This window comes from Rattus rattus, chromosome 1 (genome assembly GCF_011064425.1).
Source record: "Rattus rattus isolate New Zealand chromosome 1, Rrattus_CSIRO_v1, whole genome shotgun sequence".
NCBI lineage: Eukaryota > Metazoa > Chordata > Mammalia > Rodentia > Muridae > Rattus > Rattus rattus.
In genome coordinates, this window is record NC_046154.1 from 52,391,885 (window position 1) to 52,408,361 (window position 16,477).

The window sequence follows — 16,477 nt, forward strand, 5'->3', positions numbered from 1 at the left end:
TGGAACTCTGGAGAGGCTTTATTTATTGACCAGAGTGCAGAAAGGGGGCAGGTGTCCCTGCCAGTCCATGCCACTACTTACATCATCTGCAGTCACGGCCATCACACTCCTACTTTTCTTCATTATAGATGTGGCAAACAGCTCCTCTGGAGATGTCTGCTGTTTGCTGCAGCTTTGCTGACTGCAGACTAGACCTACAGGGGAAAAATCAAACATGAAAGGTCAGCTCTGTTTCCATAGTTAAGTAAAAATATGATACATTCCTTCAACTAACACATGATATATATATGTATGTGTAAATACATATACATATATATGTGTATATATATATATATATATATATATATGGAGAGAGAGAGAGAGAGAGAGAGAGAGAGCATGTATACAAGCCAGTACCACAGTTTAGCAAGCCAATTAAACTTTACATTCTGAAAAGGGAGACTAAAAAAGGAAGCCAAGAAAATAGCACAAAGATATGAGAAGAGAATAAGAATAGGAGTTGATAATTATGCTCTCAGGTAACTGATAACCTGGAAGAATATGAAAACATTACAGACCAGATAGGTCTGTACCTATATACACCTGTAATCCCAGCACTCAAAGGCTAAAGCAGGAAGATCTAGGCCAGCCTGAACTGCAAAGCAAAGCCTTGTCTCAAAATATTATTAACAATAATAGATATTTGTATGAGTCTTTGTAATTCAAAAAGTACTTTCCCACAAAGTATTCCATATTATTACTATAAAGTATAGACCACTATTACCATGTTTTCGGGGTTGGGAATGTAGCTTGGTGGTAAAGTGCTTGCCTAGCAAGCACTAGTCTGGCCTTAGGCGCAATACCCAGAACTGAGAAAGGGGTGAAGGAGGAGAGAAAGGAGAAAAAGGGAAGGGGGGGGGAAGAGCAGGGAAGAAAGGGATCTGCTCATGTCTTTTTGCCTAATGAGACAACAGAGGGTCAGAAAAATTACTTAGCTTAAATGAAATAGTAAAAACAAGTAAGATATAGAATTTAAAGAATATGAGTCCTTGGTATTTAAAAATAAAAACAATCAAACTTACAAACAAAACCAGCAACCCAAACAAGGCACAGGAGGAAATGTACACTTAAGACTTAAGAGAAGACAATGTAATCTCAGTCTTTACCACCAGTTCCACTTCTCATATGGAAATCACACAAGCAATACTTGTCATAGGAACTTCAGCAATCAATACTTGGAAAGAGTGAGATTTCCTGGCTTACGTCACATCCGGTCATTTGTGGTAAACATGTTTCAGTTGATGAGAATTATCTTAGGTAGGTCAGTGGAAGGAACACAGAACCCCAATAACATCAACATTTAAGGATATACCTCGTTCCATAAGCTCTAGAGGAAAAGCAGCCACTGACTTACGAAGACTTCTGGAACTCACAAAATTAAAGTTCCACCTCACAAGACACAACAAGAGAATACAAGGAATTCTGAGTCTGCAGAACTTAACTGGAAGCAGATGTGATCAGAAAATAGAACCCAGGAAGTGTCCATTATGAGGCTCTGGCTTCAAAACGCCATGTATTGTTGCTGAGTTCAAGGACCCCTGCTGGGTTTTCACTCAATGTATTTCATCTCTTAATATATGCTACATATGAAAATGTGGCTTCTCCTCTGTGAAGATATACAAAGATTAAAAGCTCGATGGGACTGCAGCTGCCTGAGTAGGCATATTAAGTAGTGGTATCTTACAGTCACCCAGGAAACTAGGGTTGAATTCCTACCACATAATTTGAATACATTATGCAGGAGTTAGCAATGACACTGTCAGTGCTGATAGGAAGTGGGGGAAGAGCTTTGCCTTTGTAGGAAAACCCTACAGACACATAGGTGTTTGATTCAATGTACTGAAGGAAAGAATTCTCCGTGTCTACAGCAATAATTACAAACACGATGTTCTCATACTGACCAGACAGGAGCAAGCAGAAGATAAAAGTTTTGATTGTAAGGCAGCTTGAAGGTGAATGAAAGTAGGCAAGTAAAGATCTCAAATCACTGAGTTTCAGCCAATCTGATAGTCCTATAATGCTTACCTAAAATAAATGAAAGCCTCATATTCCTACATGAAAACGTCAGTTAAATGTGGGCCTACGTGCAGTATAAAGGAGTTGTTCTGACTCAGTAAGTCTGAGTCCGTGAGAAAAATTAACATAGCTAAAATCCCAACAGTGGGAACTGGCTAAGAGGTACAGGGGTCTTGTTGCTATTGCATGATGACGAAAGTATGTTTAATGGAGAGAGTAGAGAACAATATAGTTTTAGAAATGTAAAAAAACCAGCACCATGATATATAAAAAATAAATAGATACATAGATGTGAAGATGACAGACTGATTGATAGGTAGATAAATAGACAGATAATGGAAACATGATAAACAAGGTAGACAGATGAAACACAGATGATCAATAGATGATAGATGATTGTCAAAATGAGTAATTGATTAATAAGATTAGGTATATAGATAATAAGCCTGAATTTGATATGTCAAGATTATAACATATATGGATGGAAATGTGATTTAAAAAAACAAACCTTTACAGATAGAATGATAAAATGCTTCGGGAAATGTTAAATCTTTCTGAGGAGCAAGAGTACTTTTGTCAGGCTTTCACTATGGAAATAAATTTTATGTATTTGAATTATTTAAATGTTAGAGCTTACAGCACCAATTCATGTACCTTTCAAAATGAACTCATCCTAGCAAGGAAAAAGCAAGATTGCAAATTACAGGGCAGTTTACCAAATTATTTTATAAAAAAGCCAATATTTTTTTTTAAAGGCAAGCAGGAGAGACACATGTTTTGTGCTCCCACCTGACTGTCCAGCTCCCCTCTTCCCTTTCTCATTCAGGAAGGCTGCTCTGCAGGGATGGTGTCTGTGGTCCCTCTGGACTTCCAGCTCAGGGATGACTTCAGCCTATGGAACACAGTTGCAGAAATAGACACTGGAGGGCAGGAAGAAGCAGAGATCCCTCTATGTTGGCCACAGTGCAGTGATGGCCATAGAATCTGCTCTAGACCTCAGAAAGGCAGAACTGGAAGCAACTTCCCACTGTTGCTACTTTCAAAGTAGCTCACTGACCTTGGTTAGAAGTCTGAACCCTGACATCTTTTGCAAATAATATCTCGATTATCTCTCTTATACTTCCTTTGGGAGTAAAGGGTCCAGGCTGATAAGATTGGCTCTCAAAACTTTACATGGGCTGGGAACATTTTATCCCTCCTGTCCCCTTGTGCCTAGCACAGTGCCTAGAATAGAGTATCACTCTGTGTCTATAAACAGGCTCTCCACAAATATTGTATAAGGTATAGATGAGCAAAATCTATGTCTTCGGTGATTTTAGTTCTCTGGGAATGCCTCAGGAGGTTTGTCTCATGTTGCTTTCAGGAAGTAGGAATGCTTTCCCATCCTCACTCATGAAGAGTGACTTTGATTCTATCCTGGATTTTGAGAACTATAACTATAGAAATAACATGAAGTATATAGTAATCTGTTTATTGAGATGCAAATATTATAATGAAAGAATAATCTCAAATGAAGAAAATGCAGCCTGTCAGTCATATTTGCTTTAAATCTGAGGCATGTAAAAATTTCAGTATCTTTCTAAATCACCTGCTTTTGTTATTGTACCAGTAAATGTATTGAAATATTCAAAATTGATCCCTTTAATGCTCATTTACATTATTGAACAAAATAAAAACATGAAGTATCACTTCATGTGCTCCACTTTGAAATGCTGTGAGCAGGATCCAGCCAGTTTATAATGAGAAGTGAAAAGGCTTGCTGTTACTTCTTTAGACATTGTTAGCAATATGTATCAATAGCAACAATGACTTTCACTGTTACCTGAAGCTGGGAATCATATTTGCTATATAGCTATGGGGTAGAGGCTTCAATTGCCTCCCATTTAGGCTGACAGGGTTTGAAGATGAGTGCATGTAATTGTACTTTGATCGTTTTGATTCCAGGTGCCTTCTCTTATGTCCATCCCCCTCTATCATCTTCCTCTTCTCCTATAGTCCTTGGCAAGGGTGATGGCACATATGTGCAATCTCAGCCAGCAACTGGAAGGTGAAGCCAGGGGAATCAATAATTCAAGGCCAGTCTCAAGTACATATCAAGTTCAAGGCAGGCCAACCTAGGCTACATCACAAACCCCTGTCTCAACAGGAAAAAACTAAATAAACCTAACGTACTCCTAAGAATTCACAGGATGATGGCTAAAACTTTTCTACTTGAGAAAAATGTTAAAATAACTTTTCTGTATAGTTCACCATTTAAAAGTCCTTTAAAACTTGTATATGTTCTTCACGGCATTCTGTGAGCTACAAGAAATGAGGTATTATTTGCATAACTGGCCTTTCTCCTGGGCTTTTTCTCTACAGGGGCTCAAAGGGCACAGAAAGGAAAGGAGTGCTGCCTTCTGAGCAGCCCTGTGACTTTTACTTTGGAAGGTTAGTTATTGCAATGAGGATGAGGAATGACTGGTATTTGGGTAGACAATGACAGTCATTTCAAAAGCCCACACCATGGTCACACTTGACCAAACCATACAGAAATGAGAGATGAAGGTGCTGTGTAGGGTTCACACAAATAGAACTTTCCCCAGCTTAATCTTTGATTCTGGAAATGATAAGCAATAAGATTTTGCTTCTGTTGCTGGCTTATGTAACCTTCTAAATGTTGGTTGGCACTGATGAAAATGAATTGATTTTAATTTTACCCTGATACTGTTTTCCAAGTGCAATGTCAAATCTATTTTCTGTCCCCAAATAAAGCTCGCTGAGTCTATAAGTCCAGCTTGTTGCTTTCCCTCACACCTCTCCTTTCTCCAGCTCAGCAGCTGGCGTGTAGAACTTACAGTGACAAGAGAGATGTCCTTCACCAACCCCTGACTCCACTCTTATACATGGTGACAGAGCAGAATTAAAGACAAGGGCAAAAGTCCTCTTTAACCCCTTAATAGGGCCCTTGACTGCAATTTTCCTTTAAGTGCCACTGCTTTCCTGACTGGCTCTTCTCTGAGATTGAGCAAGAGCTTTTGCACCATGAAGAAATGACATCTCATTTTCTCGATCCTCATTTCAAAATCTTACTGGTTCATTTTAAAGCCTTTCTGGCACATTCTCTTTGCCTCGGAGTCTAACAGCATGATAGTGTAAGCACCAGCCTTGATTTAACCCAAGATAGGAGCTAAAGAGGTAATCTTCTTTGCAACTATTCCATGATTCCCCTCTCTCTTCCCTCTCTCCTCAGTCTCTCATTTCCTCACTCAAGAGTGCAGTAATGGAGCAATCAGAAAGTCTTCTGTATACATGTCCAATGAAGAAATAAGATATACCAGGCTTAAAGCAGCATCTTTCAGTTTCAAGCAGAACACTATAAACTCTCCTAGGTGAATCTAGGCTCAGACATCACAGACCACATATCAGAGATTCTCTTCATAGCTGGCTGCCTTTAGACCCTGGAATGGTGCTTACTGATAGAAAACTAGAAGAGATATGTAGATAAGTAACTACTTCCTTCTCCCTTGAGCACCCTCTAGATGGGTGTAGAGTCAATCCTATGACATCTGTCATCAGAAATCTGGTGACCAGAGTCTGGTTCAGAGCCATGTTTTGATGAGCCCCTCCTAGACTCTCCACGCACCATCTGCTTTCTTCCCTTAAGAAGCTAGTTTCTTCTTGTACCTAGCAAAACTTTGAGCTATCTAGTAGATCCTCAATGTTTTCGCTATCTAAAAGCTATATTGCATTAAACCCTTTTATTTTGATAGCTGGAAAATAGTTTTCTTCACTTTACTGAAGACACCTCTGCACCCCTATCTAGACGTGATGGTTCATTTTCAGTGGACCAGTAACTCACATCTCCAGCAGGTCTTTACATGCCTTCCTGTCTCTACCCAGAGTGTGTTTAGAAGAGAGTAAAGGGATTGCCAGAGTGATGGCTGGCATCAGCAGTCACTGGACCAGAGAGATGTCCCAGACTACATTTGTGTATGTATGTGTGTGTGTGTGTGTGTGTGTGTGTGTGTGTGTGTGTGTATACACACATGATGTGGAATGTCTTAGTGTTTCAGTTGCTATGGCTCCTTCTAACTTAATGCCCTACTCAGCAGTGTTTATAATATCGATAGAGGAGATTATTTCCTTATGACATAAGAGCAGTAGATAAGAAAGCAAGGGCATGAATTTCTGTTATTTCTTAATTCAGAAAACTAATAATAATAATAATAATAATAATAATAATAATAATAATAATGATAATTAAATTAAATAATAATTAAATTAAAAATAAAAATAAAATTAAAGCCTTAGCTTTATAAAATAACTGACAGTAGTCTTGTGCAAACAATGTTTTTTAGTTGGGGCTGATAGCTAACAAATATGAAGGGGAGAAGAAGAGAGGGCACAAAAGACTTGAATACCCGTCTTCACTTCCATCTCTAAGTCCTTCCAGGGATATTTGTGTACTAAACTTAAGGCCCTTGGTCTCAATTGCCAGACTAAAGATTGGAAACACCATAACTATAAAGTTTATTAATCTCATGGAATCCCCAGCAGCTAGAAAATAAATTCAAACTATAAAACCAGCCCTCGAATAGGAAAGTTTTAGGATAAGTTTGCATTAAAATCCTCCTTCAAGTTTGCATCCACTAGTGATTCTGAAATTATTGTGTCTGATAACTGCTGCTTTGCAGTTCACTATGGCAGAGACAAACAGACAAATGTGCTTGCTCATGATTGGTTGGTGTGATGTCAGATGGATGGTCATTGTGAGATGATATCACAGGAATGGTTGGTCTGAGATGATGTCATATTAATGGTCAGTGTGAGATGATGTAATTATTACATGGAATATAAATCCTTGACTTTCTGAGTGTCATACTCCTATTTGAACACTCTTGAGGATAAAGCAAGAGGACTACTGAATATTCAATGCAGTGGGGCTACTGGAAAGTACCAGCCCAGCCAGAGCTATACAGCAAAGCCCTGTCTCAAAATAACAATAAAAAGTTTATGACATCTTACAATGTATATCTCCTATTTAGAAGTAGGATTTTTGGGAAATAAATTCAACTTGCTCAATCAGGAATAACCATCAGGGATTTTTTAGATTAAGCACTAAAAATTATTATGATAAGAATTAAATTTATTAGCTGTGCCTTAGAAAGTTATTAGTAGCAGAAATAACGGCATGCTTTAATGGGGTCTGGAAGCAAAGAAACTATATTAACTGGGGCTCTGGGCAAGCCCATCTCATGAACAAACACTTTAGAGCAAATTCTGCCATAAAGGGTTTTCTTCGTAAATTACTAATCGGGTACAAGCTTGAAATCAATGCCCATGTTGTCATAAAGGAATCTTTAGTACACAGTTTATGTGGATGGATGTTCATTTCCAGGAATAACAGGGGAAAGAGAATGAATCATCGGTCCCATGCTTCTTCTTGCATCAATTATAGTTAATGGATTTCTTAGAGAATTTTCTATGTAGGAAATGCTAAGTAGGAAAGTTTTAAGGGATTGATTTTTTCTCTATTCTTTATGGAAAAAAGCTAGTACCATTTTATATTTTAAAATATTTAATATTTTATATTTTAAAATAATATAATGACAAATTGTCTCTTAGTTTATGCAAGTTGAACCCTGACCCTATTGTTCAGTCAGTTTCCCATTGTGACAGGATGCCTGAGGTACACAACCTATAAAGAAGAGTTATGTAGGCTTTCAGCTTTAAAGCTTTCAATCCCACTGTCAGGTGGTCATGTTACTTTGAGACTACAGTATCTTAAGACAACATGGCAGGCACTTGATGGAAATATTAGCCTCACAGTGGTCAGTAAGCAAAAGGAGAGAGGTAAGAACTGAGAACTCAGTCTTCTAGCCATGGGCCTACCTTCAGTGGGATCACATCCTCTAACTGGGTTCTACCTCTTAATGATTTTATCAACACCCAGCAGTATCACGGGCCAGACACTAAGCTTTAACACATGTGCCTTGGGGTAAATGGTTCAGATCCAAACTGGAACATTTTGTTCTTTTCCCTCAACGATTCGTCTCCATCTCACATTGAAATGTGTGTTGTTCAAGCATCTCCCATTGGCCCAAAAGTTTTAACAGTTCTAACATCACTCAAATATCCAAGTCCAAGTTCTCTTCTGACACTCAGGGTGACTCAGCAGGAAGTCCCTCTAAAAACATCTTACATAATTTCAACAAACGGTGGCATGAAACATTTTTCCATTCCAAAAGGGGGAGAGTAAAAATGTAGAAGGAAAGCAGGTCCAAAACTTGGTACAACAAAATGTTACACCTTCTAGCTCAGTGTCTACCATGCAGGGCAGATGGCGACAGGACCTGAGTACCCTCTGGGACTGGTCCTGCCTAGTACCTGCGGTTTTTCTCAGGTATTCCCTTTGATTGACATTTCTCACCGTGTGAAAGCACCACTGCAGCATCTGTCTCAAACTCAGAGCTTCTACACCACTTTGCCCTGAACTCTTTGTAGAAATGTCCACTCTGTCACACACCCCAGAGCCTCCTAAGCCTCCTTTTACAACCTCCATGATCCATGACTCTTACATTCTGTGAGCCCGAGAATCACCATGCCAGCACCATCGGGAGGAGGTCATGTTCTGCTGCTGCAAGGTCTGTGCTTGCACCACAGCTATGGTGGCCTCTGGATGCCACTAAAGCTTTAAAAATAAAATAAGTAAATAAAATAAAAAGAAAAAGCAGGAAAAAGCTATTTCTTCTGCATCTGTGGAAGCAGCCCACACAAGGACTTGCTTTTCAAAGGAAAGCCTTTGCAGTGAGTTTATACCTTATAGGTTCTGAGCTCGTGCTGGGTAAAATTCTGTAAATTCCTGTGGTACCATCAAGGTATCTCCCAAGCTACACCAGCAAAGTGTGAGACATTTCTTTTTAAGGCTACTAATCATGCTTTTTGTAACTATAACTTTAAATATATTCAGTCATTGTATAATATATACATATGTATGTATATATATATGTGTGTATATATAGATATAGATATAGATATATATCTTTAAAACTGCAAGTTTTTCAAACCTATCAGCTTGCTTTTCTGTTCCTGATTCTTATGGCTTAAAGTAGCCAGTGATATCCAGGCCACCGACAAAATTGTGTTGCCTAGAAATTTTTTCTCCATTTCTTGGCCTATCATTTTTAAGTTCAATCTCACACAAACTTTTAGAGCATGCACAAATTGTAAACAAGTTCTCTCCGAAGTTTACATATGATGGTCTCTATTCCGATACTCATTGGTCTTCATTTCCATCTGAAGCCTCATCAGCACCACCTTCATTGACCATGGGCTTCACAGTATGCTGAGCTCTTGCCAGAACTGCCATGAAAGCCACGTCTTATACTCCAAGCTTTCCTTAGTCTACTTTTCCATAGTTTCCAACTTCTTCCTGTAAACCAATCCAAAGGGCTTCTGAAATTTAGCAGCTGCAATAGCAGTAGTGAGCTGACTTCCTGGTCTCAATTTCCTGTTTAAATTCAGCCACTGTGACAAAATACATGGAACAAACAGGTTTCCATGAGATAGATTTCCATGAGGAAAGATTTACTTTGCCTCACAAATCTTTTTAGGCCGTGGTCTCATGATTCTGGTAACCCATGGCAGGAGCTGTATATTTACCTCAGGATGGACAGACAGTAAGTGTGAATGGATGGAGTACCAGTTCTCCTTCCCAGGACACAGCTTCTTTTACATACCTCCCCCTGACCAGCCACTACCATTTAAAGGTTCTGCTACCTCGCAATACTATAGGCTGGAAACCAAGTCTTTAAAATGTGGGCCTTAAGGAGATATTCCAGATCTCACAGCTACAAAACAATGAACAATGTTGCTAAAGCTCTCGTGGTTTTTCACCTCCTGAGTGCCAAAGAGAAGATGTGGTGGAGGAAGGATTGGAGACGTTCTAGTGCTTCCTAAAAAGATCCACGAATGCTCACAAACAGACGAGAAGCCAAATATAACCACTAAGCATCTGCCTGCCCATAAGACAATTTAAATCTAATGCTGCTCTCTGAGCCAGTTGGTAATGTTTATAAGTCTATTCAAACTGTTCTAGGGCACCAATAAATGTCACCAACTTTCAACAGAAGTATAAGTGGTCAAATGGCATTCATGATGCGAGGCCCACGTTTCTATCCAGCACAAACCCTTAGCCCCTCTTCCTCTATCAGTTCCTCATAACATAAAACACAGATGAGATTTCAACAAGTGGCAGAGACTTCTAGGTTCTGAAATACGAAGACAACTCTGGCACAGCCTTTAACCTTAGGAAGCCTGCTGTCTAGTTCGAGAAGCAAATAGACGGCTATCTCTTTCACGGACCTATGTCCTTGGCATGTGTTAGGATCACAGTACATATGAGAAGCCCTAACAGGAAGAGACAGTGGGCTCATGAGGTGAACAGATGAATGAAGGCCAGCTCTATCAGCAAACACTGTGAAGGACAGCTTCATCCAGGAGGCTACAGTCCTTAGTACTATGACTGAAGAACAGAGAAAGAATCCTTTTTCCTCCCACATGTATTTTCTGGAGTTATCCATTCTGTTACATCCCTGGTTTGCATTCTTTATGATTCCCTGTTATATTTTAAGAACAATGAAAACCTTTGGTAAAATAATCAACCACCTTACTCCCTAGAGATCTGGTCACTGCTTTCCTCTGTGGCCTCAGCTTCCTCTTCTGGCTCCCATTGGCTTCCTCACCATACCCCCTTAATTCACTGATCTTTGGTCAGAAATATTTGAAGTTTACCCAGCATGCCTTTCTTCTCTTGGAACTCCCACTACACTGAAGTGTTTGCCTGAGTTTTGTCTAACTTGCTTGTTAGTCATTGGTTTTGATGTTGCTCATTCAGTAAAGCCTTTACTGACTCCATTTCCTGTCACACTTACTTTTTTATTATTCATAGTCTCTGTCAAAACTGTATACTTATTTTATAGATGGACAATTTTATGCCTCCCAGATACACCTATCAAATGCTGTTAAAAACTGATGCCCTGGCAAGGAAAATATATTGGGATGGATAAATATGAGCATTGTGCTTCTTCCTAGAAGTGCTGGAGGTTTTGTCAAAGGTAGAAATCAGAAGCCTCTAGAAGCTACTAAGAGAGATGACTGGTGAACAACACTGCACAAAAACTCAACACTTACCTTCATGATGGGATGCAAGTAGCTTTGTGACAGCCACTGTCATCTCATCCCTAACTGTCTTGTAATTCTCACTATCTGCCACTCTAATTTTAAAGATAAAAAACATTGAAATCCAGAAAGGGCAAATGACTCATCCAAGCTCACTGAGCTAGGGAAAGCTGACAGGTTCACACCAGGCACAAGCTCTACAGACAAACGCAGCTGTTACTTCCTGGGAAAGGAGGAGAACGGAAAGCTGGGTCAGGGGTGGTGTGGATGGCAACTGGAAAAATAAGTGGGTTTCGAGAGCAAGAAACAAAGCAGATGCTTTAAAATGGAGAGGGAGGGAGGGACTGACGGAAGGGGGGAGTGCCCTTTAGTTTGAGATGCATTTCGATCTTGTGAACAGCTTCTCTTTCACAAAGTCTCATAGAATTACATTGAACATTTGGGTTATGTATAGAGAAGTACAGATTAAAACTACAGTGCTAGAGTGGAATAATGACTGCCCCTTCCTTCTCTTACATTAATGAAAATTCACATATGTAGTTTCCTTTTGAGCTGGGTCTTTGTTTCAGTATCTAAAGAAAATTTTAAGTTATGCAGAAAACATCATTCTACATATCTAGAGATGCCTGAGTATCGTCCAAGTGCCATGTTGTCCACATGTCAATGAAACGTGAATGGAAAGGAGAGAAATTGGCTAAAGTTTATGCATATTCAAAGCCGCTATCCAATTCTCATTTAATTAAATTTTCTGGGGCTGTGGAGATGGCTAAGGTGGTAAAGGGATAGCTGTTTTGAGGGCCCAAGTATAAGCTTGAGACCTGTATAAAAGGTTAGAGGCAATGACAAGCAGATCCCTGGGGTCACTGGCCAGCCAGCCTATCCTACTTGGCAAGTTCCAGGCCAGTGACAGACTCTGTCTCGAAAACAAAATGGTGTACATTTCCTGAGAAATGATACCCAAGGTCTTTTGTCACCCCTACACACACACACACACACACACACACACACACACACACACACACACATACACTTACACACACACATGCATTCATGCATACACACACACTCACACACACACACATGCACTCATGCATACACACACACACCCATACACACACACATGCACACGGATACATGCACAAGAACCTAACCACACCTAAACGTACACACTCGCACACACATCTGTATACACATACCTGCCCACACACAAATACATAAAATTTCCATTCTTGGGAATAAGTCTAAAAGGAGAAATTACAACATTCATAATTGCTTTAATTAAGCAAGCTCATAAAATTTCTGTCTTCCTTTCTCAGAAATAAATACATATACTGTGCATGAGAAAAAAATGACAAAATCATGAAAAAATTTCCCAAAGATCTCACATGAATCAATAACACCATACTTTCTGGATTAATATAAAAATTAGACATTAACTCTGGCAGTTGTGATTGCTTATAGTAAAGAAGACATCTGATTTGGGGCCAAGCATTCTGTCCTAGCCTTATTTAAAAAAAATGAGGAATGTGGATCTCTGTATTCAAATGAACCTAAGGAGCAAAATTAGAAGATGGCTGAAACTCATATGGTGATAACAGAATGATATACAGTACTGTCTGAGCAGAGCATCAAAAAGTGCAAGAAACACATTGATTCATGTAGTTTTCCATTAAAAACTATTGTTTCAACAGAAATCAACATTGGGGGCATCTCTAGAACATGTCAGAGACTTGGAATGGAGGAAGCCCCAGGGTGTCTATGGGGCTCCTCTAGCTGAGACTCCTAACACTGGGAGATAAGGATCCTGAAGTGGCCACTTCCTATAGACATCCAGGACTCCAAGTGGAGGGGTGAGGACAGCAACCCACCCGACAAAACTTAATGCTTTTAGAGCCAAAATGGTTTCTGCCTACAAGATGTACAGGAACAAAAAACAGAGCAGAGAGGGAGAGAATGGCCAACCAATGACTCCTCCATTTTGAGACCCCTCCCATGGGCATGAACCAATCCCTGACACTGTTAATGATACTCTGCTATGCCTGTAGACAAGAGCCTAGAATAACTGTCCTCTAAGAGAATGCACCCAGCAGCCAATGGAAAGAGATGAAGAGACCCACAGCTAAACATTAGATGGAGCATGGGGCAGGGTGTGTGTTTCCTATGGAAGAGCTGGGAGAATGATTGAGGAACCTGAACAGGACAGGGACTAAACAGGAAGACCCAAAAGAGTCAACTAACCTGGACTCTTGGGGGCTCCCAAAGAGCAAGCATAAGGGGCTGAATAAATAAATACAATTTTTTAAACTACCATTTCTATTTTTACTTTTTAAGATGCAAATAGGACTTTGCTTTAAAGATGGACTTAACATGAGTTTGGCAGGTACCTAATATATTTGATATGTAGGGGATGAAGCCATCGGGACAGCAGGTATAAGAGGATGAGATGATCAGCAACCAGAGCGTCTCACTTTTTATTCTAGAATTTTATTCACTATTTCGTGGAGAGAGGTTCTGCCACTTAAATGGCAAAGCTGAAAACCAGAACAGAATGGTCCACAAAATGATCATAACAGTGATGCTCAAGCTTCATTTTCTTAAGTAGCACAGGTAACTTCTGCCTCAGGTGATCCCTTCATCACACAGATGGAGCTAGAGTTCTTTAGCTGTTGACTTGTCTTTCACCTGGTTATGAACACAGTAGAACTAAAATTCTGTCAGTCTGGCCTTTAGTCTACAGACTTTTATGTATACAACTGTTAGGTCTAACTTAAAAGGATGCTTTATCTTGGTTATTTATATCTGGAAGCATCTCAACTTCAAAAAAAAAACCCTTCAAAAACAAAATCATCCTTTTGAGTTTAAACACTGTTTATTCAAACACTCAGTTATTCATTCAACTGCCTCAAAAAATTCCTTGAGCACTACAGAGAGCCATGTACTGTGTAGACACTGAGGGTGTAATGTTGGAAAGAAATGATTTCTTTCCTCAAGGGCTATAGAGTCCAGTACAGTACAAGATGGAGATAAATAGCTGACAGAATTATTCACAGAAGCCTGTGCAAGATACTATCATACTTCAGGACCCGTGAGAGCCAGGAATGATTTCACAGGAAAGGCAAGTCTACACTGTGCACATGAAGGAAAAAGGAACTTTTCCAGAAGGGTGGGGAGAGATGAGTTTACTCACATACAAAATGATATCTCTTTAATCTTCAGTTACCAGCAAAAGATTAATTGTTCTTAGTGAGGCATTTGCTCTTTCTAACCTCTTGCTTCTACTAATGAAAAGTAATGGTTTGTTTTCCATACTGCTGCTGTAATAATATGTGATCAGTACAAGAAAATGTTCAAGTGTTGAATGCTTTTAGGAATATGGGAGCAGTGATATTTCTGGATGGGCCATGGGCATTCACAGATTCTCTAGTATGAATTCTACTAAATATGGGTCAGTGCTACATGCAGAAGAGCTGTCTGAACCTGGGTTCAGAAGATGCTGGCTTGAGATTCCAGTTATGTCATGCATAACCATGGTGCACTCAGTAATTTACTTGAAAATACATTTACTGAGCACAACAGAGAGCCATGTACTGTGTAGACACTGAGGGTTTACTTGGCACTTTAACACAGTATCCTTATTCATATCTATCTTGTAGGGTTATCAAATGACATGGTGAGTGTTGCCTGCCAGGATTTTGTAAGTAGTGGGTCCTCACTGAATAGTTGATCCACTTCCCTCCTAAAAAGAGCATTAAAATAACATAATGTGATGCAACTTCTTTGGGGTCTATTTATCCCTGAATTTTCCTAGTAAAAGAGAATGTAACAAATGCTTCCTGATATACAAAGGCAGGCTCCGGGAATATGGACAGGTAGTCAGTGTGAATTTGACAAGGTAAATATTATAATTAGCTTAAAAGCATAAACCATAAAATGAGTAAATAACATAATGTCTGAAGTAACATTAATCTCAAGTCCGTCAGACTACAGCCTATTCATAGATAATTATAGGAATGTTTTTAAAATACAAATTACTACCCAACCATAAAAGTATTGTCAAATATTCTCCCCCACAATTAATGAATAAGAAGCAATACCTATTTCTCTCTTTTATTGTAAAGCTGAATCATATTACCTGGGCCATAGTGAGTCTTTGGCTTTCTACTTTTTTAGATTGTCAATAAAAATAGATCACTAGGACCAGGGAGATTCCTCAGTGGGTAAATATACTTACGGCTAAAACTGATGCGCTAGGTTAGATGTCTTAAACCCACATGGTAGACAAGAACTGGCTCCTGCAAGTTATCCCCTGACCCACACATATGCAGTATGGTCCACATATGAGAATAGGGACATGCGCACACACACACACACACACACACACACACACACACACACACACACATATGCAGACATAGACTAAATAATAATTGTAATTTTTAAAAAATATAAGTCAGTTGTGACAGTCAATTCAGAAAAAAGTTAACTGTTGTTCTACTAGCTGTGTTGCAGAAATTATTTTAAAATAGGAATGCAAAATACCTCTTTAAAAATATCACAACAGGTAATCAGATATCAGTTACAGAATGTAAAGGTCAAACAAGAATTTCCTGTTTACTCGTTGGGAACATTTGTTCTTGAGTAATATTGTGTATCTTTTTTTTCTAGATAATAATGATCACCATAACCATTCTTTAGTATGCTAAATTTAACATTAAGTCCAAGGGTAAAGAGAATCTATATTCATGCTCCAGCAGCTACATCTTTATTGAACTATTTCATTGGCCTCTCATCAAGACTTCTAATATTTAACTGGAGACTAGACACAATTCTCAACCTTAAATCTTATGGAACAGTAATTGACAAGGGTCATGATTAGAATTTGTTATTTGGAAGATCTAAGATGCATTTAGGAGGCCATAATCAGCACAAAGCATAGCAAGGACTGACCGAAAAAGGCCATAAAAGGTACTGAGGCAGTGGTTCTCAGCCTTCAGGATGCCATGACCCTAGAATACAGTTCCTCATGCTGCTTCCAAACACAGTTATTTTTGTTGCTACTTTAAAATACATGATTTTACTACTGTTAATGATAAATATATGATATGTAGGATATTGGATATGCAACCTCTGTTCGACTCCCAAAGGCATTGTGACCCACAGGTTGAGAACACTGTTCTAAGGGATAAATGGATACCATTAGAGGGAAAGAATAACAAGAATAATCCAGTCAGAAGAAATATCGAAGAAACATTCAATAGTA

At 39.1% G+C, this 16,477-nt stretch overlaps 1 protein-coding gene across 1 annotated transcript in view; it reads right to left on the reverse strand.

Moving 5' to 3' along the window:
* Pde4b (phosphodiesterase 4B) overlaps nucleotides 1-16,477 on the reverse strand; it is a 535,922-nt gene that overhangs the window by 436,666 nt on the left and 82,779 nt on the right. The window contains exon 2 of the mRNA XM_032901648.1: nucleotides 82-194. Within this exon, the coding sequence (XP_032757539.1) occupies nucleotides 82-123 (42 nt within the window). The 5' untranslated portion in view covers nucleotides 124-194. The remainder of the gene's footprint in view (nucleotides 1-81; nucleotides 195-16,477) is intronic.